General features: G+C 36.6%; 1 protein-coding gene and 1 long non-coding RNA gene across 7 annotated transcripts; one reads left to right on the top strand and one right to left on the bottom strand.

Moving 5' to 3' along the window:
- Positions 1 to 74: 74 nt before the first annotated feature.
- On the bottom strand, positions 75 to 21107 carry stx3a (syntaxin 3A). Of its 6 annotated transcripts, XM_041991159.1 has the most exons (12): positions 20715 to 21107; positions 10778 to 10852; positions 10586 to 10685; positions 10304 to 10378; positions 10106 to 10176; positions 8343 to 8451; positions 8184 to 8257; positions 6829 to 6963; positions 6007 to 6117; positions 3106 to 3225; positions 774 to 2766; positions 75 to 687 (listed from the first exon to the last, which is right to left on the bottom strand). In XM_041991159.1, exons 1-10 carry the CDS (start codon positions 20742 to 20744, stop codon positions 3133 to 3135), a joined length of 873 nt encoding a protein of 290 aa, XP_041847093.1. In that variant the 5' UTR covers positions 20745 to 21107; the 3' UTR covers positions 75 to 687; positions 774 to 2766; positions 3106 to 3132. The 6 variants fall into 6 exon arrangements, with proteins under 6 accessions (XP_041847093.1, XP_041847098.1, XP_041847095.1 ...); XM_041991164.1 differs by lacking the exon at positions 3106 to 3225 and having other exon boundaries at positions 6029 to 6117; XM_041991161.1 differs by lacking the exon at positions 3106 to 3225.
- On the top strand, positions 2615 to 3881 carry LOC121643642. Its single transcript, XR_006011145.1, has 3 exons — positions 2615 to 2701; positions 2773 to 2916; positions 3803 to 3881. It is a non-coding gene; the product is annotated as an uncharacterized LOC121643642 (long non-coding RNA).
- Positions 21108 to 21761: the final 654 nt, after the last annotated feature.

A 21761-nucleotide genomic window follows, 5' to 3' on the forward strand; every position in this document is an offset into this window, starting at 1 on the left:
GGATGTTTCCCTCCACGCGAATCAAGCATAAACCACAAACACACACACAAAAAGGAGGCAGGCGCAGGTCTTAGTACAATGCACAGAAATGTTTTATTACATAACAGGCTTTACTGAATTGACATACAGTCAGTGAGAGCGACAGCCGCATCTACAGAAACGACAAGCGTTTCACTCATACAGACCAAACAACAACAAAAAAAAAATCACACAAATTTTATTTATGACAAACAAATTAGAACATACTACTTAACGAGACATTTTTTTTCTCAGTTTATATCTCCGGACGGGAAAAAATAAAATAAAAATTTGAGCTTTGCTGTTTTAATTAATCCTAAGACATTTTTTATTCAATACTTCTGGACATGACTGTTCCTTCAATGCACCACCAGGAGGTGCTCCACTATAGTTGACCAGTGATCTTTTAAGATTAGGAATCACGTGTTAAGCCATCTGGTCTGATAATAGGCAGACTTCAGAAAAATCTACACATTAATAACACATTCTCAAACACTATACAGCAAGGATTAACAAAAGGAAAAGGGACAGGATGGACATGATTTTTCTTGTTTTCTTTTAATATTTTATTATATTTTCAAGCTTCAACTGATGGCTTAAACAAAAAAAAAAAAAAAAAAAGGGGGGCAACACCTCAGGAAATGTTCTCTCTTGGAGATATCCGCTTCCCTACAAACAACAAGGACAGATAATAATTGTGTTTAAACGTTGACGTTTGCAAGAAACAAAGGCAGTGTTAAGAGTTGATGTTTCACCTGTTCGATCTTTTATGAGAAGAAGCTGTAGAGATAGGAGAACCCAACAATTCCAATGATGGCACAGCACAAAGTAATCATCATCTTTTTCTGGAGATATAAAAACACCCAGCAGTCAGACAACAGGCTTAACTTCATGGGTCAAAACACAAAGCTACAAACACAAAAATAGTGATTTGCATTTATGGATATTTGTTTTTTGGAAATTTCTGAGGAAAGGAGAACAAAAGGGTCAAAGGGTTTATGGTGTGTATTTGTGTGTAAAGAGAAAATGTGAAAAAACTTACCTCCCCTTCTGCATCAGTTATTAAAAGCTGTTTGTAACACAGTGGTGAATGTGCAGTGTCAACCATCTGCTGACAGCAGCTACTAATAAACCATAAAACACATTCACACAGCTTCTCCACAACATGTAGTCATCAAAAAGGGCAGAATTCAGTTACATATAGACTCTGTGACTCACAAAGAGGACAGTCAGCCAGTCTTTATAAAACACAAATCTTTAATTCTTTTAAAGTAATAAACACTTAAAAAAAAAAACAGTGTACAAACACTTCAATCTTCTGCCTGTACTGAAGACAGAAGACCATTTTTCCAAAACAAATGTGCTGGACACCTCCCATTTTCTAAGTCCCTCCTGCACAACATTGAACAGCAACAAACAGACTCTAGTAAACAGCATCTCTTCTGCTATGAACAGCTAGAATCACCTGCTTTATTTGACTATTAAAGCCATGATTGAAAGCCTGTGAAATGTGTCAGTTCTCCTCTATCTTGAAATGATCCGATCAATTACAACGCCACTCAGCAGTCAGTTTATTAAGTTGTCCAGTTCATTGTTATTTTTTCTAATATTTCTGGACAAAGCATGTAACACAGTAATGATTGTCACGAGCATCACTGCAGGGTCACGCCTAATAAACTGATAACTTAGTCATGCGTTTAGAAATATAAGGACAGATAATATACTAGTCAATTCATCTCACACTCAAGACAAGGAGGAAACATCTCACTGTAGGTTTTGCTGTTCATTTATGTGCCATTTCATAGGCGACTCATTAACATCAGGTAAAATAAATACACAGACTATTCTGGCACTTATTGGAAAGGCGACACTAGTGTCACTACGAGCCTCTCTGTAAACTCTGTGGTGTTAAAAATGTTTTTATAGCACATTAACAGGTGAAAGAAGCTGTCGTATCTAAACAAATTAAAGATTTGAGAAGATTCAATTTCTACAAGATGCTTAACTGCTTTACACAAGAACCACTGCAGTCCTCTAAGCTTCAGAATCATGAGAGCACGCACCAGCTGAAGAACTGGGACACTTTCAGGTTTGATTAAAAAGACTCAAACATCAACTCTGCTATATGATAAATACATAAATGTGGGTTTAATTACATCTTCTCAAGTGTGAAAGTGCAGGAACTCCACAAAACCAACGAGATCCCAGAGAAGTGAACATTCAGTAGTTTTTGAAATTTGTAAAAGGTGTCCAGGCTCATAAAGGCAATGGTTGATGATATGGGAGGTCATGTGATTCTTGTACAGTTTAACAAATGCATGACAAACGGTGAAACTTTGGCATCAAATGTTGAACAATGAAATGCTTGGCGACACTGGAGTGAAGAAATGATGAGTCATTTTTCATTTCCCTTTTTTGCCACCACAGAGGTGCAATAGGTGTTGTTCCCCAATTCCTCATTTGCAGCAGAACATCCTCAAAATGTCCAAAACCAAAGAAGTCAAACAGACTGTGTAGATGTAAGACCACCTCGTCACTGTTTTAACTGGAAGGTTGTTAAAGCTTACATTATCCATTTGGCAGGATCGGGATAAGGTTTTCTTTTGCTGATGGAGAACAGAATGGACTGGATGAAGAATACACAGATGATGGTAGCAAGAAGCAGTCCTACTATAGCGTCTGGGTAAGGATGATGATGAGTATGATGACGACAATAACAGCACAGACTACACCAATGATGATTGTCTTCTACAGAGGGGAGAAAACAGAGACAAGGGAAAGATGGTGTTACTAACAGAGAGCATGGGCACTGGAATGACTCCACAGACCAAACACCAGCTGAAACAATGAGGCCAAGTCTCCACTAACACCGCTTTGTTTGTTCAGCAGTAACCAGAGGTGAGTGATGCAGATTGGTGGAACAAGAAAACCCACACCCAAGATCCACAAACACACAAACACACCTCAAGTAAGTTCCTTGGATAAACAGAAAACAGTCATGCAGCCTGAAGAAATCTATTTTTCTAAGCATGCACCATACCCACACCTATTGTGGAACTACAGTACATATTAGCTCCAGTTACTCACCATTACCTCCTTTCTTACTGAAATAGCTCACTGGCCCTTAGTCAGTCCTACTGACAACCCAATTATGAGAGCTAGAACTGCCAACAAGATCAACACAACCACCACTATTATCACCACTTTCTGTAGGAAATAAGCAAGAACACAGTCTGGTCAGGTCCTAATCTGAGAATTAAAAAAAAAAAAAAGTTCTTCATTAATTTACAAATACATGTAACAGTCTTGGTATCTATTAGGGCTGCATTAATTGCAAAATTCTGGATCAGTTCAGATGTGGAAAACAATCATTTGACTGATAGATTTTGTAATTTTTTTTTCTTTTAATGCTAAAGAAACAATTAAATATGCTTTAAAACATAACTAAGCAGTTTTAAAATATTTCAACCCTTTATTATACCATATTTATATTTTAAATTAATTCATACAAATCCATCTACCCCTTTACAATGACATTGTCACCCAAAAAATCTGTTTTTTATATATATATATATATATATATATATATTTATACACACACACACACACCATCAAGATAAATTTTCAGTGTTTACAAGGTGCATACTTTTTCTCTTTTTATTGTGTCATAAATATTAAGTGTAAATAAACCTCATCAGCTTCAGGGCAAAGTCAATTCAAGAAACCAGGACACACCAGAGAAAATATTGTCCACTGCTATCAGCTGCCATTATTCTGTTTGCAGACAGACTGACTGCAGTCAGCAAGCTGAATCTGGACCAATACTGAAGTTAGTTTGATATCTGTGCATCCATAGAATCTACGACTTGAAGAGGTCTGTACATCATTTCTCACAAATCTAGGTGAAAACAAAGAATGTGTCATATCATGGGCTATCTTTGCAGTTTGATTTCCATACTAACTCAGCTCTGTTTCATTAGAATTGCTTATCAGTGCTTGTATGTAAATGTCAACAAGAAATGAAACATCTCAGAATAAAAGACAAAGTGTAGTAGTCATGTAAAACGACAACATTTAAAGTAAGAAGAAGCAACAGAAAAAAAGAGAGAAAAGTTGTCAGAGTGTGAGAGTTGGTGTTTCAGTGGAAGGAAATGGGTTGGTCTTGAATCTGGCTTCTGACGGTGGGAACGTCATGGCTGTTTTTAAAACACAGGGATCCACAAGGCACAGGGTGGAGGCTTAGAGCAGGAAGGAGGGTTGGGGGTGGTCACAGGTCAGGATCACAGGGGATGGCTTTCAAATTGTCCAGGTTTCCCAAAAGCATTTCTTTGTTACAGATTAACTCCAACTAGTCCCGTATCAAATTAGCTCAATGTTCCACTGGAGTGGGAACATGGCAGCATCAGTGAGCTTTTTTCTATCCTATTTTTTCTTTTCTTTTCTTTGACAAGACTCATGTTAGCTCAGAATTCTTTTTAAATCAGAAAATGCACACAGACATCATTGCCCTATTTCATCCTATTGTCTCAGTAAATGACAAATATTTAAAAAATAAAAATGGGTAACATATTTCCAAGCCACACAAGTCCACCTATTTATAAAATCTAATTTACAATGCTTAAAGGAATGACAGGAAAATCAGACTAAATGGTTATTGTGGTATTTAGGATGTAGATGGTCTATGGAGTTTCTTCCTACAAAGTTATCTAAGGATATTGGAGCATGCTTGTATTAAGTTGGAAGGCACTGCGTATTACCAAATTATGCCAAAGTCTTAAATAAAGAGCTGAAAGCACCATTTTTGTGCTGCACTCAGACCTTGTAGTGGTGAACGATATCACAGCAAGTTTCATGTAGTGCTGCTCAACATCCAAAACACAAAACATAAATGAAATAAAATAAAGCAGCTGCTAACATTCTGTGTGTTGCTCTTCATTTAGGGTTGTGTTATACTGGTAAGTCCTGGTAAGGCCAAGATATTTTGCCCCAGATGAACAAAATCTTAGAATTGAAATTAGTTGCACATTTTTCTCACGGCTGTACAACCATTAGCTGCTGCTTAACCTCAATACGAAGATATTTAGACATCAGAGATGCTCATTTTTAGATGCAGTAGCTTTCTGAAGTCTGTTTGTAGTCTGTATACTTTTGACCAATAACATTTTTGCATACTGGTAAATGTGTGAACAGCAAAAGATAACTTCTTAGCCAAAATAAATCTCAAAACTGCTGACTATTCAATGACTCCAGCTTATCTGCCTCCTGGAACAGGACGTCTTGGCCCAGAAGCTACACTGGCCCAGAAGCTACACTGGAAACCCTAGAAACCTAAATTATCAGTTGTTAACTGTCGGGTCCTCAGACTGGGGTCTAATCAATGAATCAAAACAGGGGAAAGCAGAAGAAATCTTTGATGCCATATACATATTAGTTCAGGGTGTCCTAAATAACATGGACTCTATTCACATGTTTGTGAACCAGAATCTGACCCCAATCATCTGTCATTTTTCATATTGTAACCCGCTCATATTTGTTCCGCTTGCCAATAGAAAAACAGGATTGTGTTTGCTTTTGGGAAACCAGTCTGTCTCTGAACAGTCACTCACACGGCGAGCCTCTTGCTGAAACTTTGCAGCTTTCTTTGTGTCTGCAACGGCGCGCTCCACAAAGCCCACTGACTGGTCCATGTTGCTCTCAATCCTGTCAATCATCCCACCCTGATGGGAACGGTGTCAGAGGCAGCAAAAGGCAGCAAAAGGCAATAAGCAAAACAAAAGAAAGAGAGAGCGAGGCACAAAGAGTGCAACATTTGTCTGTGAATGGCAACGTGTAGACAGAGATGAAAGAGGGCGATCTGCAGGAGTGTTTGGTCTGAATGTGTCAAACACCTTAAAGTGTAACAGTGTCTAAATAAAAGCATGAAAAGAAAAAGAAAAATAAGAAAAGGACATAAGGAAATTTGGGTGAAATATGGTAAAATGACATTACCTTGCGTGCTTTGGTCTGGTACCTTACAGCTTTTTTGGTCTGTTCCTTTGCCTCTATTATATGGTCCACTGACTGGGTTACATTCTGCTCTATGTTGTCAATTATGTCACCCTGAAAAACACAAAACACTCAGTAAAATACACAGCAACACTTATCTAGCAAAGCACCAGGCTTCAAATACATCACAAGCTGACTGACCAATATTTTAAGTTATGGGGGGTTAATCACCAAGAGGGATTGTTTTTTTAAACATCACTGAAAATTTATATATTATTACTGACACTTTATGTCAGAACAATTACTTCAAACTCAAAACTAGGAAAAAAAATGGGTAAGAAAAGTTTTCTATGAAATCACACAAAACAGACATCAAGAGTGTGCACCCCTTACCTCAAACAAGCCTCTCCATCAGAATGCATGGTGTAGGCAGCAAAACATAGGTAGTCACACTTAAGTTTCTTTTTAATATATACAGTGACCAAATGCTAAACAATATATGTATTACACAAGTCTGGTGTTCTGATGGCAACTATGAGACTATTTCAATCTTACTGAATGCATTTATGTTCCATTATGTTGGGGGATGAGTTGGAGTGGGTAGTGGCAGAAGAGATGTAAGAAAAGCATGGAGCTGGAAAAAGAGGAAACAGACAGACGCAGATTGACCGTCAGACCACAATAATAGCAGGAAGAGAGAAAATCAGGAGAAAAAGAGCCTGACATAGGCATGACTGCAAATGGAAAAGATTCCAGGATGAATTCAAAGAATGGATAAGTGAGTGAATGAATGAGTTATGATCAGATGGGTGTAGACGAGTGTACCTGGCTCTCCACCAGCATGGCAATGTCTACAAACATATCATGCAGCTCCTTGATACTACTTTCCAGACGAACAATGTCTTTATGTCTGGCCTCAATCTCACTCAGGGCTTGTTTTGAGATCCCAGAATCCACAATCTGCAGGGAAGACAGGTTTACCATCATCATACAGGGCCAATGCAAACACTGGCATCTATCTCAATTTAAGATTTAAAGTTGAATCACATCGAAAATTTATCACCTGTAGCAGTCAAACTGGTTGGGATAATGAAAGAAAGATGGGAGCAGATATGTTTACAGTACTCATCTTGAGGTTTCTGTTCTTGTTTGTTTATGCCGAGATCTTTATTAGACAACCAACCAGTCTTTCAGAGGACAACCGATATTAATCCAACCAGCCTGATAATCATCAACAACTCATCATGTAAAACTATAAAAACCTCCTTCACATCTACTCTTGATAAATTTTGACAAATTTTTTACAAACCTCAGGCCTTGACAGATCTCCAGTTTTGGAGTAAAACAAATTGTTCTAACAAAAACTTTAATTTAATTTATAGTCAAAGGGGTTCATAGATGTGTTATATTAATTTGTGCTTAAATTATCTCCTCAATTAAAGCACAAAGTAAACTTTTAACCAACATTTTTCATTTTTTGGGGGGGTCTCAACTACATTTAGGACCAAAAGCTTAAAGAGTTCATAAACTTTAAAGCACCACTGAAAATGCTTTCAAATACCAGAATCAATTATTAAGAAGTTATAGAGTGTACAATGAAAACATTACATCCAATCGAGCGTAAATCAAGGGAACCCCTTTAATACAAGATGTGTATTCGTAAACTATTTGAAGACAGTTTTTCAAACATGACAGCAAGCTACAGAAACTTATTTATATGAAGAATACATCAGGTTAACTTTTAAAAATATCACTTTAAGCTGTGTGCCATTGTGCAAGCATTTTTTCCCCATTTGTGGTGACAAACATGTTTTTTTCAATTTGAGCACAAACTTGCAAATAAGTTTATCATTTATCAGCATCTTTCTGAATTGAATGACAAATAGTACACAAAGCAACACTGTGGCATGTTTCCTGCACAGCTTGAGCCATTCTAGTTGTGATCTACAAAGTCCAAAATATCTTACTTTTAAGACATTCTCTCATTTGTTAAGTATGTAAAAGTGTAACTCAGAAAGATACTAGAAAAATAACCTTTACCCAACCAGATAAAAAAAACAACTAATTAGCAGATGAAAGCTATTTCAGTTTTATGGAGCAAATTACAACTTTAAATTTACATATTAGTATGCTACTGATAAAACAGTGAAAATCACAGAAACACACACATACACTCTTACCCCTGCAGTAAACACAGCAGCATTTCCACTCTCCAACATCTCCTCCAGTTCTTCATCGGTTGTTGCTTTTCCAGCTAGAAAGGAAAAGGATTAAAACTCTGACACAGAAGACCATGGGACCGTCATATGTCTTGGTTTCAGTATATAGTGATAACTTACTGATCTCAAGTTGTCTCTGAATTCGCCCTTTGCTTCTCTCCCTGAAGTCCACCTGAGCTTCATTATACTTTGTCATCACTTCCACAAACTTCCTGGACAACACTGCATGCTGGCACACAGCAACAATCAATTAGCACACAGCTAGTGACAGTTTAAAGACAGAGAGCCATCTCTGTAAAATGTCAAGCTTCTTCAAAGTGAATGAAAAACACATTTTTGTCATGTTGCAAATAACTAGTCAGTTTAAAAGACACTCTTTGTGGGATATACTGACATCCAACAGCTTAAACTGAAAATTTCAACCAAGCAGTGACAAAACGCTGCTGGGTCTTTGCTGTGGAGCTGTCCTGTGGTTTGTCCCTTTTGGGTTACTGTAGTAGTATGATGCAGCCGCAGTGTGGTGGAGTAGAGGCTGACATTTTTTCAGGAATCCCATGGGTCACGGGATGGGAGTCAATGTTACTATTAATCACGTGATTGGGACGGTACAGGATAAAAAGTTAACGGGAGCAGACGGGAGTGGGAACAAAAAAAAAAAAAAAAAAAAAAAAAAAAAAAAAAAAGAAAGCGCCACCATTTTTTAGTTTTTGCTCAATAAACCTACACTACACCAAGTATAAAAAGAACTACACTACCCAGAAGCCAACACTGCCTCCCAGCCGCTGCTTCCCTGCCAGAATTAAAATAAGAAAAGGAATGGAGTCAGCAAACACCCACTGTGAAACCGATACGGCAAAAAATGATTTACAACGCAAAGTTAGAAGTAATGACGAGTCTATTAGGTTGGCAGAACTGGTTAGAAAAGGTGGACATATTTATGAACTTCACGAGAGTCAAGTGCGGCGGTTTTTAACACACTATGGCGTTTGTAAAACATGTTTAGTTAATGACATTTAGAAATGAGTGAAATACAACTTTATATGTGCTGTTTGGTTTTATTTAACTTTGGTATACATGCTGTGAACCATGTGCTGTTTTATTGTTGTTCCCCCTTGTTTTTTTTATATATATAATTGTAATTGACCTCTAAAAAAAGCTAGAAACACTTAGCAGCTGGTCTAAAAAAGAAGGCTGAGAACATTTAATCAAATTCAATGTATTGCCTAAAGACTAAAAACATTTTTAAAAAATGGGAGGGGGATGGGATCGGGAGTAATTTTATCGGGACTGGGACGGGACAGGATTTTTTTCTTTTGCTTTGGCCCAGGATTAGGACGGGACTAGATTTTCTTCTGTGGGAGTGGGATGGGACAGGAGTAATGCACTCCCATGTCACCCTCTACGGTGGAGGAAGCAGAGCTGTCTGCTGCACTTTTGGACGTAATCTGCTCATGATGAGGAAATAGGGCTAATGTACCATTATCGTAACATTAACATGTGCCACATCCACATCACAATAGACAGTCTGAACTGCAATAAATAGATTTTAGAGCCATTTTAGAGCAAATCTTTTCATCTGAAATAGTAGGACAGCCACAGGTGTATTATTAAGGTCTACACACTTGCTAGAGAAAGTTTGGTTTCTTTGCATGGTCTATGACTACTGAGCATGTGTAAATCTGTAGTTTTTTCAGATTTCTCTTGCTTTATGTTAGGAGCGGCATTATATATGAAAACACTCAATAAATAATAAGTCTGATAAAGCCAACTGAATTCCAGAAAATGAATCAAAGTTTAATTCTACAAAATCATTCATTTAGAAAGTATTCTACAAGTCTGCATCATTAAAATGTTACTTGGATGGTTTGAAGGGTGAAATCTACCTGTGATTTGCGTATCCGCATGTCGGCCGACACCCTCTCCTGCTGCTCTGACTCCAGATTCCTCTCGATAGCTGGGAAGCAGTGCAAGTTACTGAGTTATGACCTGAACTTGAATTTATCACACATCATTACACATTAAATTGAAATGGCATTAATCTGTTTCGACAAGCAGTGTGTGGTGGTGGTGGGGGGACTTACTCTTGAGCTTGTTTCTTGCATTGTTGGCCATCTTCTTGATGTCATTAGTAATCGCCTCCAAATCATCCTGCGTTTCTGAAAATGAGAAGCATGCTTTATAGGAACATGCAAGGTGAAACAGCCGCATATATGGCGCATACAAATCAACTTATCTAAACTATTCAATTCTCAGGCATTTTGATACCAATCAAGCTGACTTTATTCTAGTATATCTACACTGATATGACCAGAAGAGAAAAACTAAGTAAATGAGGAAAAGCTGGTAGCAGTGAGATGTCTTACTCTGATCTGATGTAGGAGCAGACAGGATGACAGAGTAAAGCTTTTTGACTTCAGCCACATTCTCATCAATTTTATCAATACTGCCCCTGATGTCCTCAATCTGAAAGACATCACACATTTCAAATATAGGCGCTAATAAACACAAGTAAAGCAAGTTCATTTTCACACAATTACACATTCAATAATACTTACCTGAGAGAAAAACTCGTCCATGAACGCCGCATTGTCCACAGCGATCTCCACCTCATCATCATCTTGATCGCATGTCTAACAGAATAAACGTGGGTGAATTTATTAAACACATCTAGCTAAACAGAACATGTAAAATGTTAAAAAGCATTTCACTGAATTTTACAGGGTGCTATCAGTAGATCAAAATGAAAGTCCTGAAATCTTTGTGTTTTCCCAGATAAAAACGCTGTCTATACAGCAGTAATGTAAAGTGCTCATTTATTTATCAGTTTCTTATTCTTTAAGAAATGTACGTCATGTGTACAGAGAAAGGATGTGTAGCCACAAATAAAACAGCTCAATGCTGCTTTGGATAGATATAAAAGACATTTATTTATGATACAGAATACTTAACTCTTTGTATAAACCCCATTTTTTTATTTAACCGTTTTGTGTGAATAACTTCCCAACTTATTTTTAAAAAAGCAGCATCTCTACAAAACTTCTGCACCCAGTCTAACACAAAATATGATGGCACAGAGTTAAATGCATAGACTAATTAAGTATATATTCATCCCAGCATTTTTCTACTTTAATTTTTTCTCTTCTTAGGGTGATAACAAAGGACCCTCCAATCTACTGTCAGCTAACCCCTGGAGTAAGTGCCACATGCATATTTAGTCTATCTGGCCGGAAAAGATAAGTCATCGGCTCGCTTTAACTAAGCAAATGATCTGGGGTTGCTTCAGGCGCTCAGGTCTAGGTTCAACAACATTATAATGAGGTCTACTGACTATCTGCATACTCTCAGTGAGCAGATTTTCCATCAGTTTTTTTTCCCTTCCCTGATGATGTAGGCTTATTCCAAAATGACAATGACAGCATTCATCAGGCTCAAATTGTGAATGACACATGGACTGGCTACCAGAGTCCAGACCTTAAATACACGAAGAATCTTTTAGATGTATTGGCGGACACATGCAGCAGTGTGACCCTTCCATCATTATTCAAGATCTTGGTGAGACAGCAAAGTAATTCTGGATAGAAATGAATATTTGGACATTACACATCCAAATGACATCAGGCTGATTCAGTTCAAGCTAGACGTCAACCAAACATAACATCAGATAACATTGTCTTTTTTCCTCCCTTCTCCTTTGGCCAGCCTACTGTAATTACTGAAAAATAAATAATGTTTTTTTTAATAAAATAAGAGAAATGTAAGATATGCATTTGTGTCTCAAATCAGCATTAACCAGTAAAGCCAACCTACAGGAGAATAAGTCAAAGCAGAGTTTTAGTGCAACATATTCCACTACATTTGGTTACCTGCCGCCCACATTTTCTGTTTTAATTTGCATTAAAAAGACAGTTCTAATGTAAACTGGTTCAGAAAAGACAAGAATTTGTGTTATTAAAAAAAAATACATCTGAGAGCTAAAACTGAATTATTTTATGATCAAAGCATATGGAAGGAAATTTATTTGAGGGGTAAGGGTCTTACCTTACCTTGGCTCAGGGGTTTATGCCAGCTCTAAGCTGCTGTACCAGAACATTACCAAATATGTTAAAAGTGTCCAACTTTTTACACGTTACCATACTAATGTGGCACTACACTTAAAAATTAAAGCAATTTACTAACTAAAAATTGGCCTCACTCAGAAATATAATTAAGATAAATCTTAATTCTTAGAGGCAAATATTTTGCTTCTGTAATATTCTATAATCTATTTATCTGACAATTTTAACGCCCTCAAGAAAAATACACTGTACAATCTGAACATGATTTAGAGAATCTTAAGCTTCCACTGAAGATTACAGTGCACCAGTTAGATGGCCTCCTGGTTAGTCAACGTGATACCAGAAATACTGGTCTGACTCTTATCGGCCTACACCCAATAAATTTATTAAAACGTGTCACTCTGCTGGTGTCAATAAATATGTTAAAACGAGCAAATCGGTAAAAATATGACAGGAAATTGACATGGGAGGAACAGGGTCAACTCCAGGAACTCTATCTGAGCTCGAGTCTTCATCAAGGACAGGAAAGTAGATCATATAACTCCAGTCCTCAGATCTTTACACTGGCTTCCTGTCTGTCAAAGTACTGGCTTCAAAATTTTAGTTTACGAAGCACTGAATGGTTTAGGACCAAAACATATTCAGGATCTTTTGGTTCATTATGAACCAACCAGATCGCTCAGGGTCAGGTCTATTTCCTGTTCCCAGAGTCAGAACTAAACATGCTAAAACTCTCAACAGTTTTAAATCAGGGCTAAAAACTTTATTTGCTACCTTTTATCAAAACAACTCTCGAATCCTCACACTGTAAGTTGATTTCATGCATTTTATCTATCTTATTGGGGCTTTATTGTGCTTTAATTTTTTTAATCTCTTTTTAAAGTTTGTTTTTAATGCACTTTTTACTGCTTCCTGGACCCTGCTGTGATACTTTTAATGTTTTATGTAAAGCACTTTTAATTGTCTTGTACATGAAATGTGCTATACAAATCGCTAAAAGGCTTCTTAAGCTAAAAGGTCCAAAGTAAAGACGCATCCTTCGTGAAGAGCGTAAACTCTTTTTGTTCCCTCCTTTTAAATGACTTCTGCTTTCTAAGTAAATATGTTTTCATTCACACCACTGAAGTTGAGCCTAACCAGCCGACCACAGTCTCCACGCGTATCAGCTTGTGTCTGTAAAGTATGACAGAGTCTGAAGTCTGGACTCCTCAGGTGTGACAGTCAGGTGTGCAGCAGGTCAAAGTCAAGGCATGGAAAAAGTCAGCTGTTACAGCTGTTGTTTTCCCCACTCTAGTATCAACCAACTCAGTATCAGTCTCAGTGGATAGTATGTGAAAACATCAATATAATATAGAGGCAGTCTCTATACTAGCGTTGTAATTATTATTAATCTTTTCCTTGCAAATGGAGACATTCTGTTATTTTGTTAGTCAAAACAGAGTTAAAGCTGCAATGGTTGGTTGACAGAAAATTAATCATCTATTTGAGAATTAGAGACATGACAACTCAATCCTCTCTAATCTGAGCTGGAGCAGCTTTACCCACACAGTTAAAATAGTAACTTTTATCGGCACTACTGAGTTTGAGAGTTTTGGCCTCTGCTTTAGTCTTGAACCTTCTACTCCTCTAAAATTTGAATTGCAAATATAGACATGACTATTTGGTTCGTGCTGCTGTAACTAACAGCTGTAAGCACAGAGTTTCCTGGACAAACACTGGCAAATTGCTCATTTCTGAATTGCTCTTAGGGTTATTCAAACTTGACACTTGAGTTCACATATTATTCTCCCTCACAGTGTTTCTGCAGTAGTGAGATAAGAACAAGCACTCACTTCCTTCCACTGTCTCTCATTCAGCAAAAACAGAAGGAAAGGGACCGATGTGTGCAACAAACCAAACAGCCAAAGGCCACACAAACTAGTTTCAACGTAAAAAAAAATGGCTTAATACTGATGAAAACTTTCAGGGGGAGTGACTTTGACCAACTCATAAGGAACATTTTTTTTTCTAAAATCACTTTACTCACAGCTCACCCAATGACTCAACATTTACTGTCAGAAGATAAAGAAACAAATCGTTGGATCACATTTTTTCTCATAAACCTCTGCTTCTGGTGCTAGAAAAAAAAAAAAAAAAAAAAAAAAAGGAGTAGTGACATTCTTTTAAATGGTTTTCAATCATTCACAAAGTCACATGTGGCCAGTAGAAATTCAGTAACATTAACTGAGATTTTAACATGAAAGTTGTGAACAAATCAGAATACATCAGGGTGAGCCTTTGTGTAAGCGTGTCAGCAAACCCTGCAGAGGCAAATTGGATTTTCTCTGAACAAATAAATAAATAAAATAATAATCTCATGCTAAACATTGTGCAATCAGAATCTTTTACACAATGCTGAACATTTGGTCAGCTGGGTGCAAAGATTATGAAATGGCATTAGGCTGCTCATATGCCAGTTAAGACACTGGCTGCAAAAGCCCATTATACTTATTTTGCATATGAAGCTCCATATGTCATCTTACATAATTCCCATCAACAACATGTGATGCCTACAAAGAAGTAAGGCAAATGGCATTAGAGGTGGTCACCAAATTTACCTTCTCTCTTCAAAAGAAAGTTCACCCACAAACCATACATATGTTTTTTTTTTTTTAGCCTCAATGTTATTTTGATGCAAACTGCAGTTTGGTATATAGTCGTAGAGATATGTTGCTTCTCTCAAATATAATCCAAGCACAGCTCTTAACTTGTTCTACTTTAAGCTCTAAAACATGCATTTAGAGAAAAGTCTCTGTTCAGATACCAGTTACTCTAAATGTTCATTACCTTTGTTTAAATCTGTTACATTAACGAATATGTTCTTTATACTAAATTAAACCTGTAACCCACCTCATTATATAGGGAAAGCAAAGGTTCTGCTTGTGGCTGGAAAACAACATCTCCCAAAACTGAGTTTAAAATTTTCAATTATAAATTAATTTTCACAACCTTATTTTATTCTGTCTGAACATATCCTGCTCAGCTAGAGGGATTTCAATCTAAACATACAGACAAATAATTGCAAAACACAGATGTAGCCTTGGCCAGTACCCATAAACATTAGTCAGGGGTGTTCTTGCCCTAAAAAGAAAATAACACCATTTGATGCTGATGAATATTACCAGGAAGAGGAACTCAAGTTTGGGTCTTTCTAGAGCCACAGTCTAACTTAAAAGTAGTTCTTTCTATTTCTACCACCAAAGCTCTGCCTTTAGCACCATAAAAGAAGTGCTGCAGCAGTACAAGGCCAGAGCAAAAAACAGCTCATGTCAGGGTCTGGATTCTGGAGACCAACCAAACATACTAAAATAATGTGAATGGCGTGTTTTACAATCTGGAACCAGTTTAACTTTTTGATGCTAAATTTCAGAAACCCATTAAAATTAGCCTAGTAAAATGTATTTTCCTGCTGTTCAATGTTTAATACTTTCAGTTATGTTTGTGAAATTATGCCAAAATGCTGTCCGTGCCGCAAGTGTCTGTTGCTAAAGTTTATTAACATCTTCAAGTGTTTTAATCAAGTGAGCTGGCCTTGAGTGTTTCTTAGCACTGGTCAGTATTTGGACTTGCTAATGAACATTGTCACGAGCATTTACAAACACCTCATGCTGTTTAAACAAATGTTTTTAAAACTATACTGGTAACATAAAGACAGACTTTTGCAGAGAAAGTGAGCCAAACACTGTAAAATACTGCACTATGATCCTCTGCAAAAAATTCTGAATATACTACATTGAGGATCTAGCAAGTACTGCAAGAGAAATTAAAAATGTTGTAATCACACTACTCTGCTGTGGCTCTTTAATAGAGGAAACTCAAAACATTTCCTAACTAGAACCAACTTAGAACTGGTTCTAGCACCAGCCATGAACCAGCAATGTAACTATTTTAGTAAAAAAGGGTTAAAATGTCATCTGTGGAAAACTTTTACATCCAAGCAATGTTACATGCTGGCTCACAAAGACTCACTCATTCAAATGAATGAGATAAAAGAGAAAACAATGTAGTCTGACTCCCCACACAGCACATGGCTGAATGTCACGAACTATTGTCCTAAAATACTCCTCTAATTTGTTGTATATTTTCCTATTTAAGAATTTAATTTCTAAAATAAAAAGCACTTGACTCCATTATTAAACTGAATAATAATTATTAAATGACAGCTAACTACTATTATGTTTACAAAGAGTATTTTTACATGCACATCAAGTTGAGCTACGGTTATAGCACTACTTGGCCTTTTATTAGTCCAGCTTTTGTCCCTGTATACATGAGCAGGTTGGTTCATTCATTACGTCCGCTGCTGTAATGCTAACGACTGCAAGAAAAGGATACAACGTTTTAATACTTTTTCCCCACTGCACTTACATGGACTAACACTGCACTTACACTAACATTGACAAGTTATTTGAAAGTTGTCAGTCACAAAAACATTTTATGTTTATTTTTTGTATTTAACCAGTTTTGGTCAAGCTAACAATAATTAGTGTTGATCTATTATAAATGTACTGAATTTCTCAAGCCTTGCACAGTGCATATGCACATTAAGCTCTGCACAGTGATACAGGCAGCAGCTTTAGTTAAGTGTGAAGACAATCGTTCCGACAAACTGGTTGCAACAAGGTTTATAAATATTTTCGAGTGGCAGGTTTCTGATTTCTGGACACAGATACTGCTTTCAAGTTTTTCATGTGCATCTTTTTTTTGCACTTTTAGCATAATAACCAGAATCACATCCAGTCCGCTTCTACAGATAAAAATGCGATTTTGAAATGGTTTTCTATATTTTTTTTTCTGGAGGGGAGTTAAATGTATAACACAGTAAAGTGAGGAATGAAAGAATAAAGGCCACTGAGAATGATGTCATTATCTTTAAACACAACCTTGTATACACAATCCAGTCAGCTCAGATGCAATCATGACCCATGTTAAACACTCTGACGTAGCTTTCCCATGACCGTCATCTTTGAGAAACCAGGACGTGACAAACTGTCAGACTTTGTCTCTGAAGATCATAAATGACATAATATAGTCTGCTACTAAAACAAAGGATGGAAAAATACTTAATGTGAAGAAAGTCTTACTGGTTTAAAACAATGTTTGTGGCAGCAGAGCTTTAGTAGAGGGCAACATACTGACAAGACAATGTTCTCATTGTTAAAATGTTTAACATTTTTAATTAATCAGTATAGTCATAAGGAATTTTCTGATGATGATAACAAAGAGGCTTGAAGGACAACCCATAGTCACATGATAGCCTACAGCTGTGTTGGGATTGGGTCAACAAATGTTCATTCATTCAAAGCTTAAGCAGAGATACAACATTTCCAATCCTCTTACTCAATAAAGACTGCTTTGAATTCATAGTAGTGAAATACAAGCTTTAAAACAAACCAGTAGTATACTTGTGCCATGGAGACTTCCAGATGAGGTAGTAAAGTGGAATGAGTCCTATATAGTGCATTAATAATTTTGATATGTTCAGACTTTTAGGAACATTTCTGGAATATCCTGTTAAACTTATGTTTTCTTCTCTAATCAAGACTCATTATAAATATTATTATAAAATTAATAGTGTTATTGTTAAATCTTAACTGTTTTGTGGTGGTAGGTATTTAATATACATGCAGACTTTTTGGTCTCTTGTTTGGTGGCATCAACATTCCGGACTGTTTCAGCCTCACCTGCCATAATTCTTGAGTGCTCCATATGATATTAACCCAGTGGTCCTGGTCATTTTTAAAGATGTAGTTTACAATTTTAAACATCGAAAGTGTAAATCCTTAAGGGTTGTAGTTAAGCACCGTGTCACATTATGGTCAGTGTCTGTTGGGAAAGGTAACTGACTAAAATATCAATTTAAAACAAAAAGTAAATAAATCAAAACAGATGTTCAGTTTGGGATTGACTTCTTTTTAAATTACATAAATGGCACTCAAAAGGTTACAAGATTATTCAATCTGCTGATTAATAAGAGTATACATCAGTTGTTTCTATTCATGTTTAATTTCAAGCATTTCTTGTTATTATTCTGGTAAACAGAATTCCTTTGGAGAGCCGATGGGACAAGCAATCAATTAAGCTTGGCTGAGTTTACGTACACTTTTCAAGCACAACTGCAACCCAAAGTGCTGTCAGAACAAAACAAATACAAAACGCAAACTCATGAGAATTAATATTACTACATAGTTTGTACCTTAAAAGATTTTTTTTTTATTATATAATAGAAAATCCATCCAGTTTGTATAGTGCTTGTTCCAGGGAAGCTGGAGCCTTACCAGGTGACAACTTGACATGCATGTCTTTGAACATGTGAGAGGATCCAGAGAAAATCATGCATGGGGCCCTGTTTGAACCCCCCCAAGCCAAGGCTTGAACCAGTGACATTTTTGCTGTGAGGAAACAGTGCTAACCACCACACCACCATGCAGCCTTAATACAGAACAATACGTTTAATTGCTTCATACAATTAACCCCCACATTTAAAAAAAAAAGACTTTAAATCAACATTAGGGCCAGTTTCAGCCCTTATCATTAGAAAATTCTCAATGATGATCCAGAAAATCATGTTATCACAGCAGAACATGAACCAGACTGACATTTTACAGGTTAAAAAAGGCCAAAATACTCAGTGAGGATTCATGTGAATGCAAAGATGAAATCAGACAAAAATCCATATGGAGCAGAAGAAGCAATGTCATTGCAGTTACAATTCAGCTCCATTGTGATCCAGGTGAAGAAGCAGAGTAACAACAGAGAGGGGGGAAATGACTGTTCACACAGAACTGAAAAAAGATTTGGCTTTGACTGAAAGTACATTTGAAAACACTGTAATAAAAAAGGGAACAGAAAGACTGTATAACACAGGGCTGCTTCCATATTAACTTCAGTCTTTAATTTCTAACCACCTTTTGTTTTTTAAATATGGGATAAGCAAGTACACATAAGCAGGCGCATGCCATAAAATATATCACATATAACTGCAATAAATTCCTATTCAAAGTTTCCAGTTACAAAACTCTCTCCAGGCGTACCGAATGTCAGGTGATTTGATCATGCTAGTAGTCGCTTGAGCAAACAGTAACAAGAACATATGCCTACATATAAACAGCCTAGATTACTGCTAACAAGTTAAATATTAGAAAGGAAACTAAGGGTGGAAGGTGAGTGTGGATAAGATACAGTGATAAACTGAAGAGTAAAGATTGGTAAAATTAGCCAAAGCATGAGTAAGCCTGACTGGAACAATAGCATAACTTCACAGCAACAAATAAATGGACTGTTGGCTTTATTAACACTGCAATGGCCTACTTCTGTTGCTATTTGCATTTCCTCTCAGTTTGGGGGATGTGGCTGAGGTGGGGCGGAGGGGTATACTTGCAGTTTACCAGTTTTTAAACACTGCAAATATTTAGCCAACAGTTTCAGGTAGCTATAGCAACACATCCCATCTTGGATTAGAGTAGGAACCAGGGAGCAGCAGGTGAACGTCTAACAAATGACTTAAAATAAGAGCTTCTTTTTGACGGACGCAATTCTATCCTGTGGCAAAGAAAAATGGGGTTTCAAATTATTTTATGTATATATTTTACAATTTTCTACCTTGTCTATAACAGTAGGTGTTAATACTCATTCTAAAAAATGACGCCAACTAAAATAGAAAATGACTTTTTTGTCATTAATATTATACAATCTGTATTTTGAAGTTGTGTTTGGTCATTTTCTCTAACAAATGTAAATACAAATGAAAGATGTCACTGCCCTAGAGCCAAATGATTTTAACCTGGCATTGAAATATTAAAATAAGCCAAATTAAAACTTGCCACTCTTGAATTAATCTAATTCTGACCTTGTTCTAAATTATTTAAATAGTTAAATTAATTAATAATATTTATGTAAAGGAAGATGAAAACTAAATTATTCACCTGGTACCATTTTTACTTAGGAAACCCCCAATGCTCAGCTCAATTAAAATCAATATCTAATTGATATTGATAACATCTAATCTCTCAGTATGACTTGTGGGACTTGACTGCTGACTTCAAATATGACTATATTGGCTATAATGTACATGTCCTGACACAGGGTTCTAAATCACTCTATAAAAAGATGTGTTTTCTCGCTAATTGAGACAATATTTCTCAATTAGTGAATCACCATTACCCAACACCCCATTTCAAATCATCGTTCAAACTACGGCATCTCACGCGCGCACACACATATATACATATAGTTTGCGTAGTTAGTGTGTCAGGTGGAAACAGTTAAAACTGTTTTTAACTTGTAACTTCAGATTTAAGTAAAAATAAACGTTTTCCAAAGGCCCATATGAATGTAATGAGACAGGGTGGCACAAGAGAAAAATGTTGGGAAACAAAATCTCTTGGACATCACTTACCGCTTTCAGCTGCTCCAATCGGTCCTTCATTGTCAGGCGTTTATTTTAACGCTCGTGAAACAAAAATATAACCTTAACACTGAGCGAAATGCCTGGAAAACAAGTCCCAGTCTCAGGATTCCTCAGCCAGCTGGCAAGCTAGCTGTGCAACAAAAACCCACCGCCAGTAAAAGAGAAATTTGAACTTCCCAAAAGTCTTAGTAAAGGTGTGTGAGAAGACGACTTATTCTGAAAAGAGAAGTCTTTCCGTCGATTTTCCATACAATATGGCTGCTGGGTTTAAAGCCAATGTTTTTTCTTGCTAAATCTCCTCTCTCAGGGGATTAAAACAACAGTTGTGTAGAGCTGCATAATCTGCCTCTCCGCTGGCTACCGGTAATCATTCTAAAACGCACTTTTCCGGCTCACGCATGCGCCAGAACGTCCTTGTATATTTGGATGAAGCCACGCCCTGAGCCACCTGCACTGAGGTTGCATTCAGGTGTTGTAGGATTAATACGTTAATTACAATTTGTTTAAATCAATAAGTGCACAAGCTGAAAACTACTGAAGTTAAATAGATCCTCCCCCCATTTTTGATAAATACAATAAGACTGATAAATGACCTCAAGTCATTCGTTTAGCTTGTACTTGTCAAAGACCAAACTGAGGAATAAACTAAAATATTGACCTGATGATGAGGCCAGTCAAATTAACAACGTGATAAAAATAACACCTATTTATTTAAATTAGGACTGCCCCAATCGTAATATGTGCAAATAATTATGATTAATAATTTGTTGGCCGTTTTCTCATAATTTTATGCAACTGTTACTTCTTTAATTTGAGCTATTGGCACTATGTGCTTCCTTTTTTTAAAAAAAGAACTATAAAAAAAAAAAATAGATAAATGCATAAAATTAAATTTAGTCAGGGATCTTTCTGATTGGTTTTACAACTCAGATAAAACTTCAACATAAATAAATGCCCACAATAATTCCATCGTTGTTTTTTAATAGGAACTGTAGAAGATGACACAAATGGTGGAAAACAATCTGGAAGCAGAGA

Source organism: Melanotaenia boesemani, chromosome 7, assembly GCF_017639745.1.
Source record: "Melanotaenia boesemani isolate fMelBoe1 chromosome 7, fMelBoe1.pri, whole genome shotgun sequence".
NCBI lineage: Eukaryota > Metazoa > Chordata > Actinopteri > Atheriniformes > Melanotaeniidae > Melanotaenia > Melanotaenia boesemani.

Coding starts and splice junctions, on each gene's coding strand:
- stx3a (XM_041991159.1), bottom strand. CDS start 20,744: ATGAAGGACCGATTGGAGCAGCTGAAAGCG. Junction 10,853..20,714: donor GATTGGAGCAGCTGAAAGCG/GTAAGTGATGTC, acceptor TTATTCTGTTAG/ACATGCGATCAAGATGATGA. Junction 3,226..6,006: donor ACCAGACCAAAGCACGCAAG/GTAATGTCATTT, acceptor TATTTCCTACAG/AAAGTGGTGATAATAGTGGT.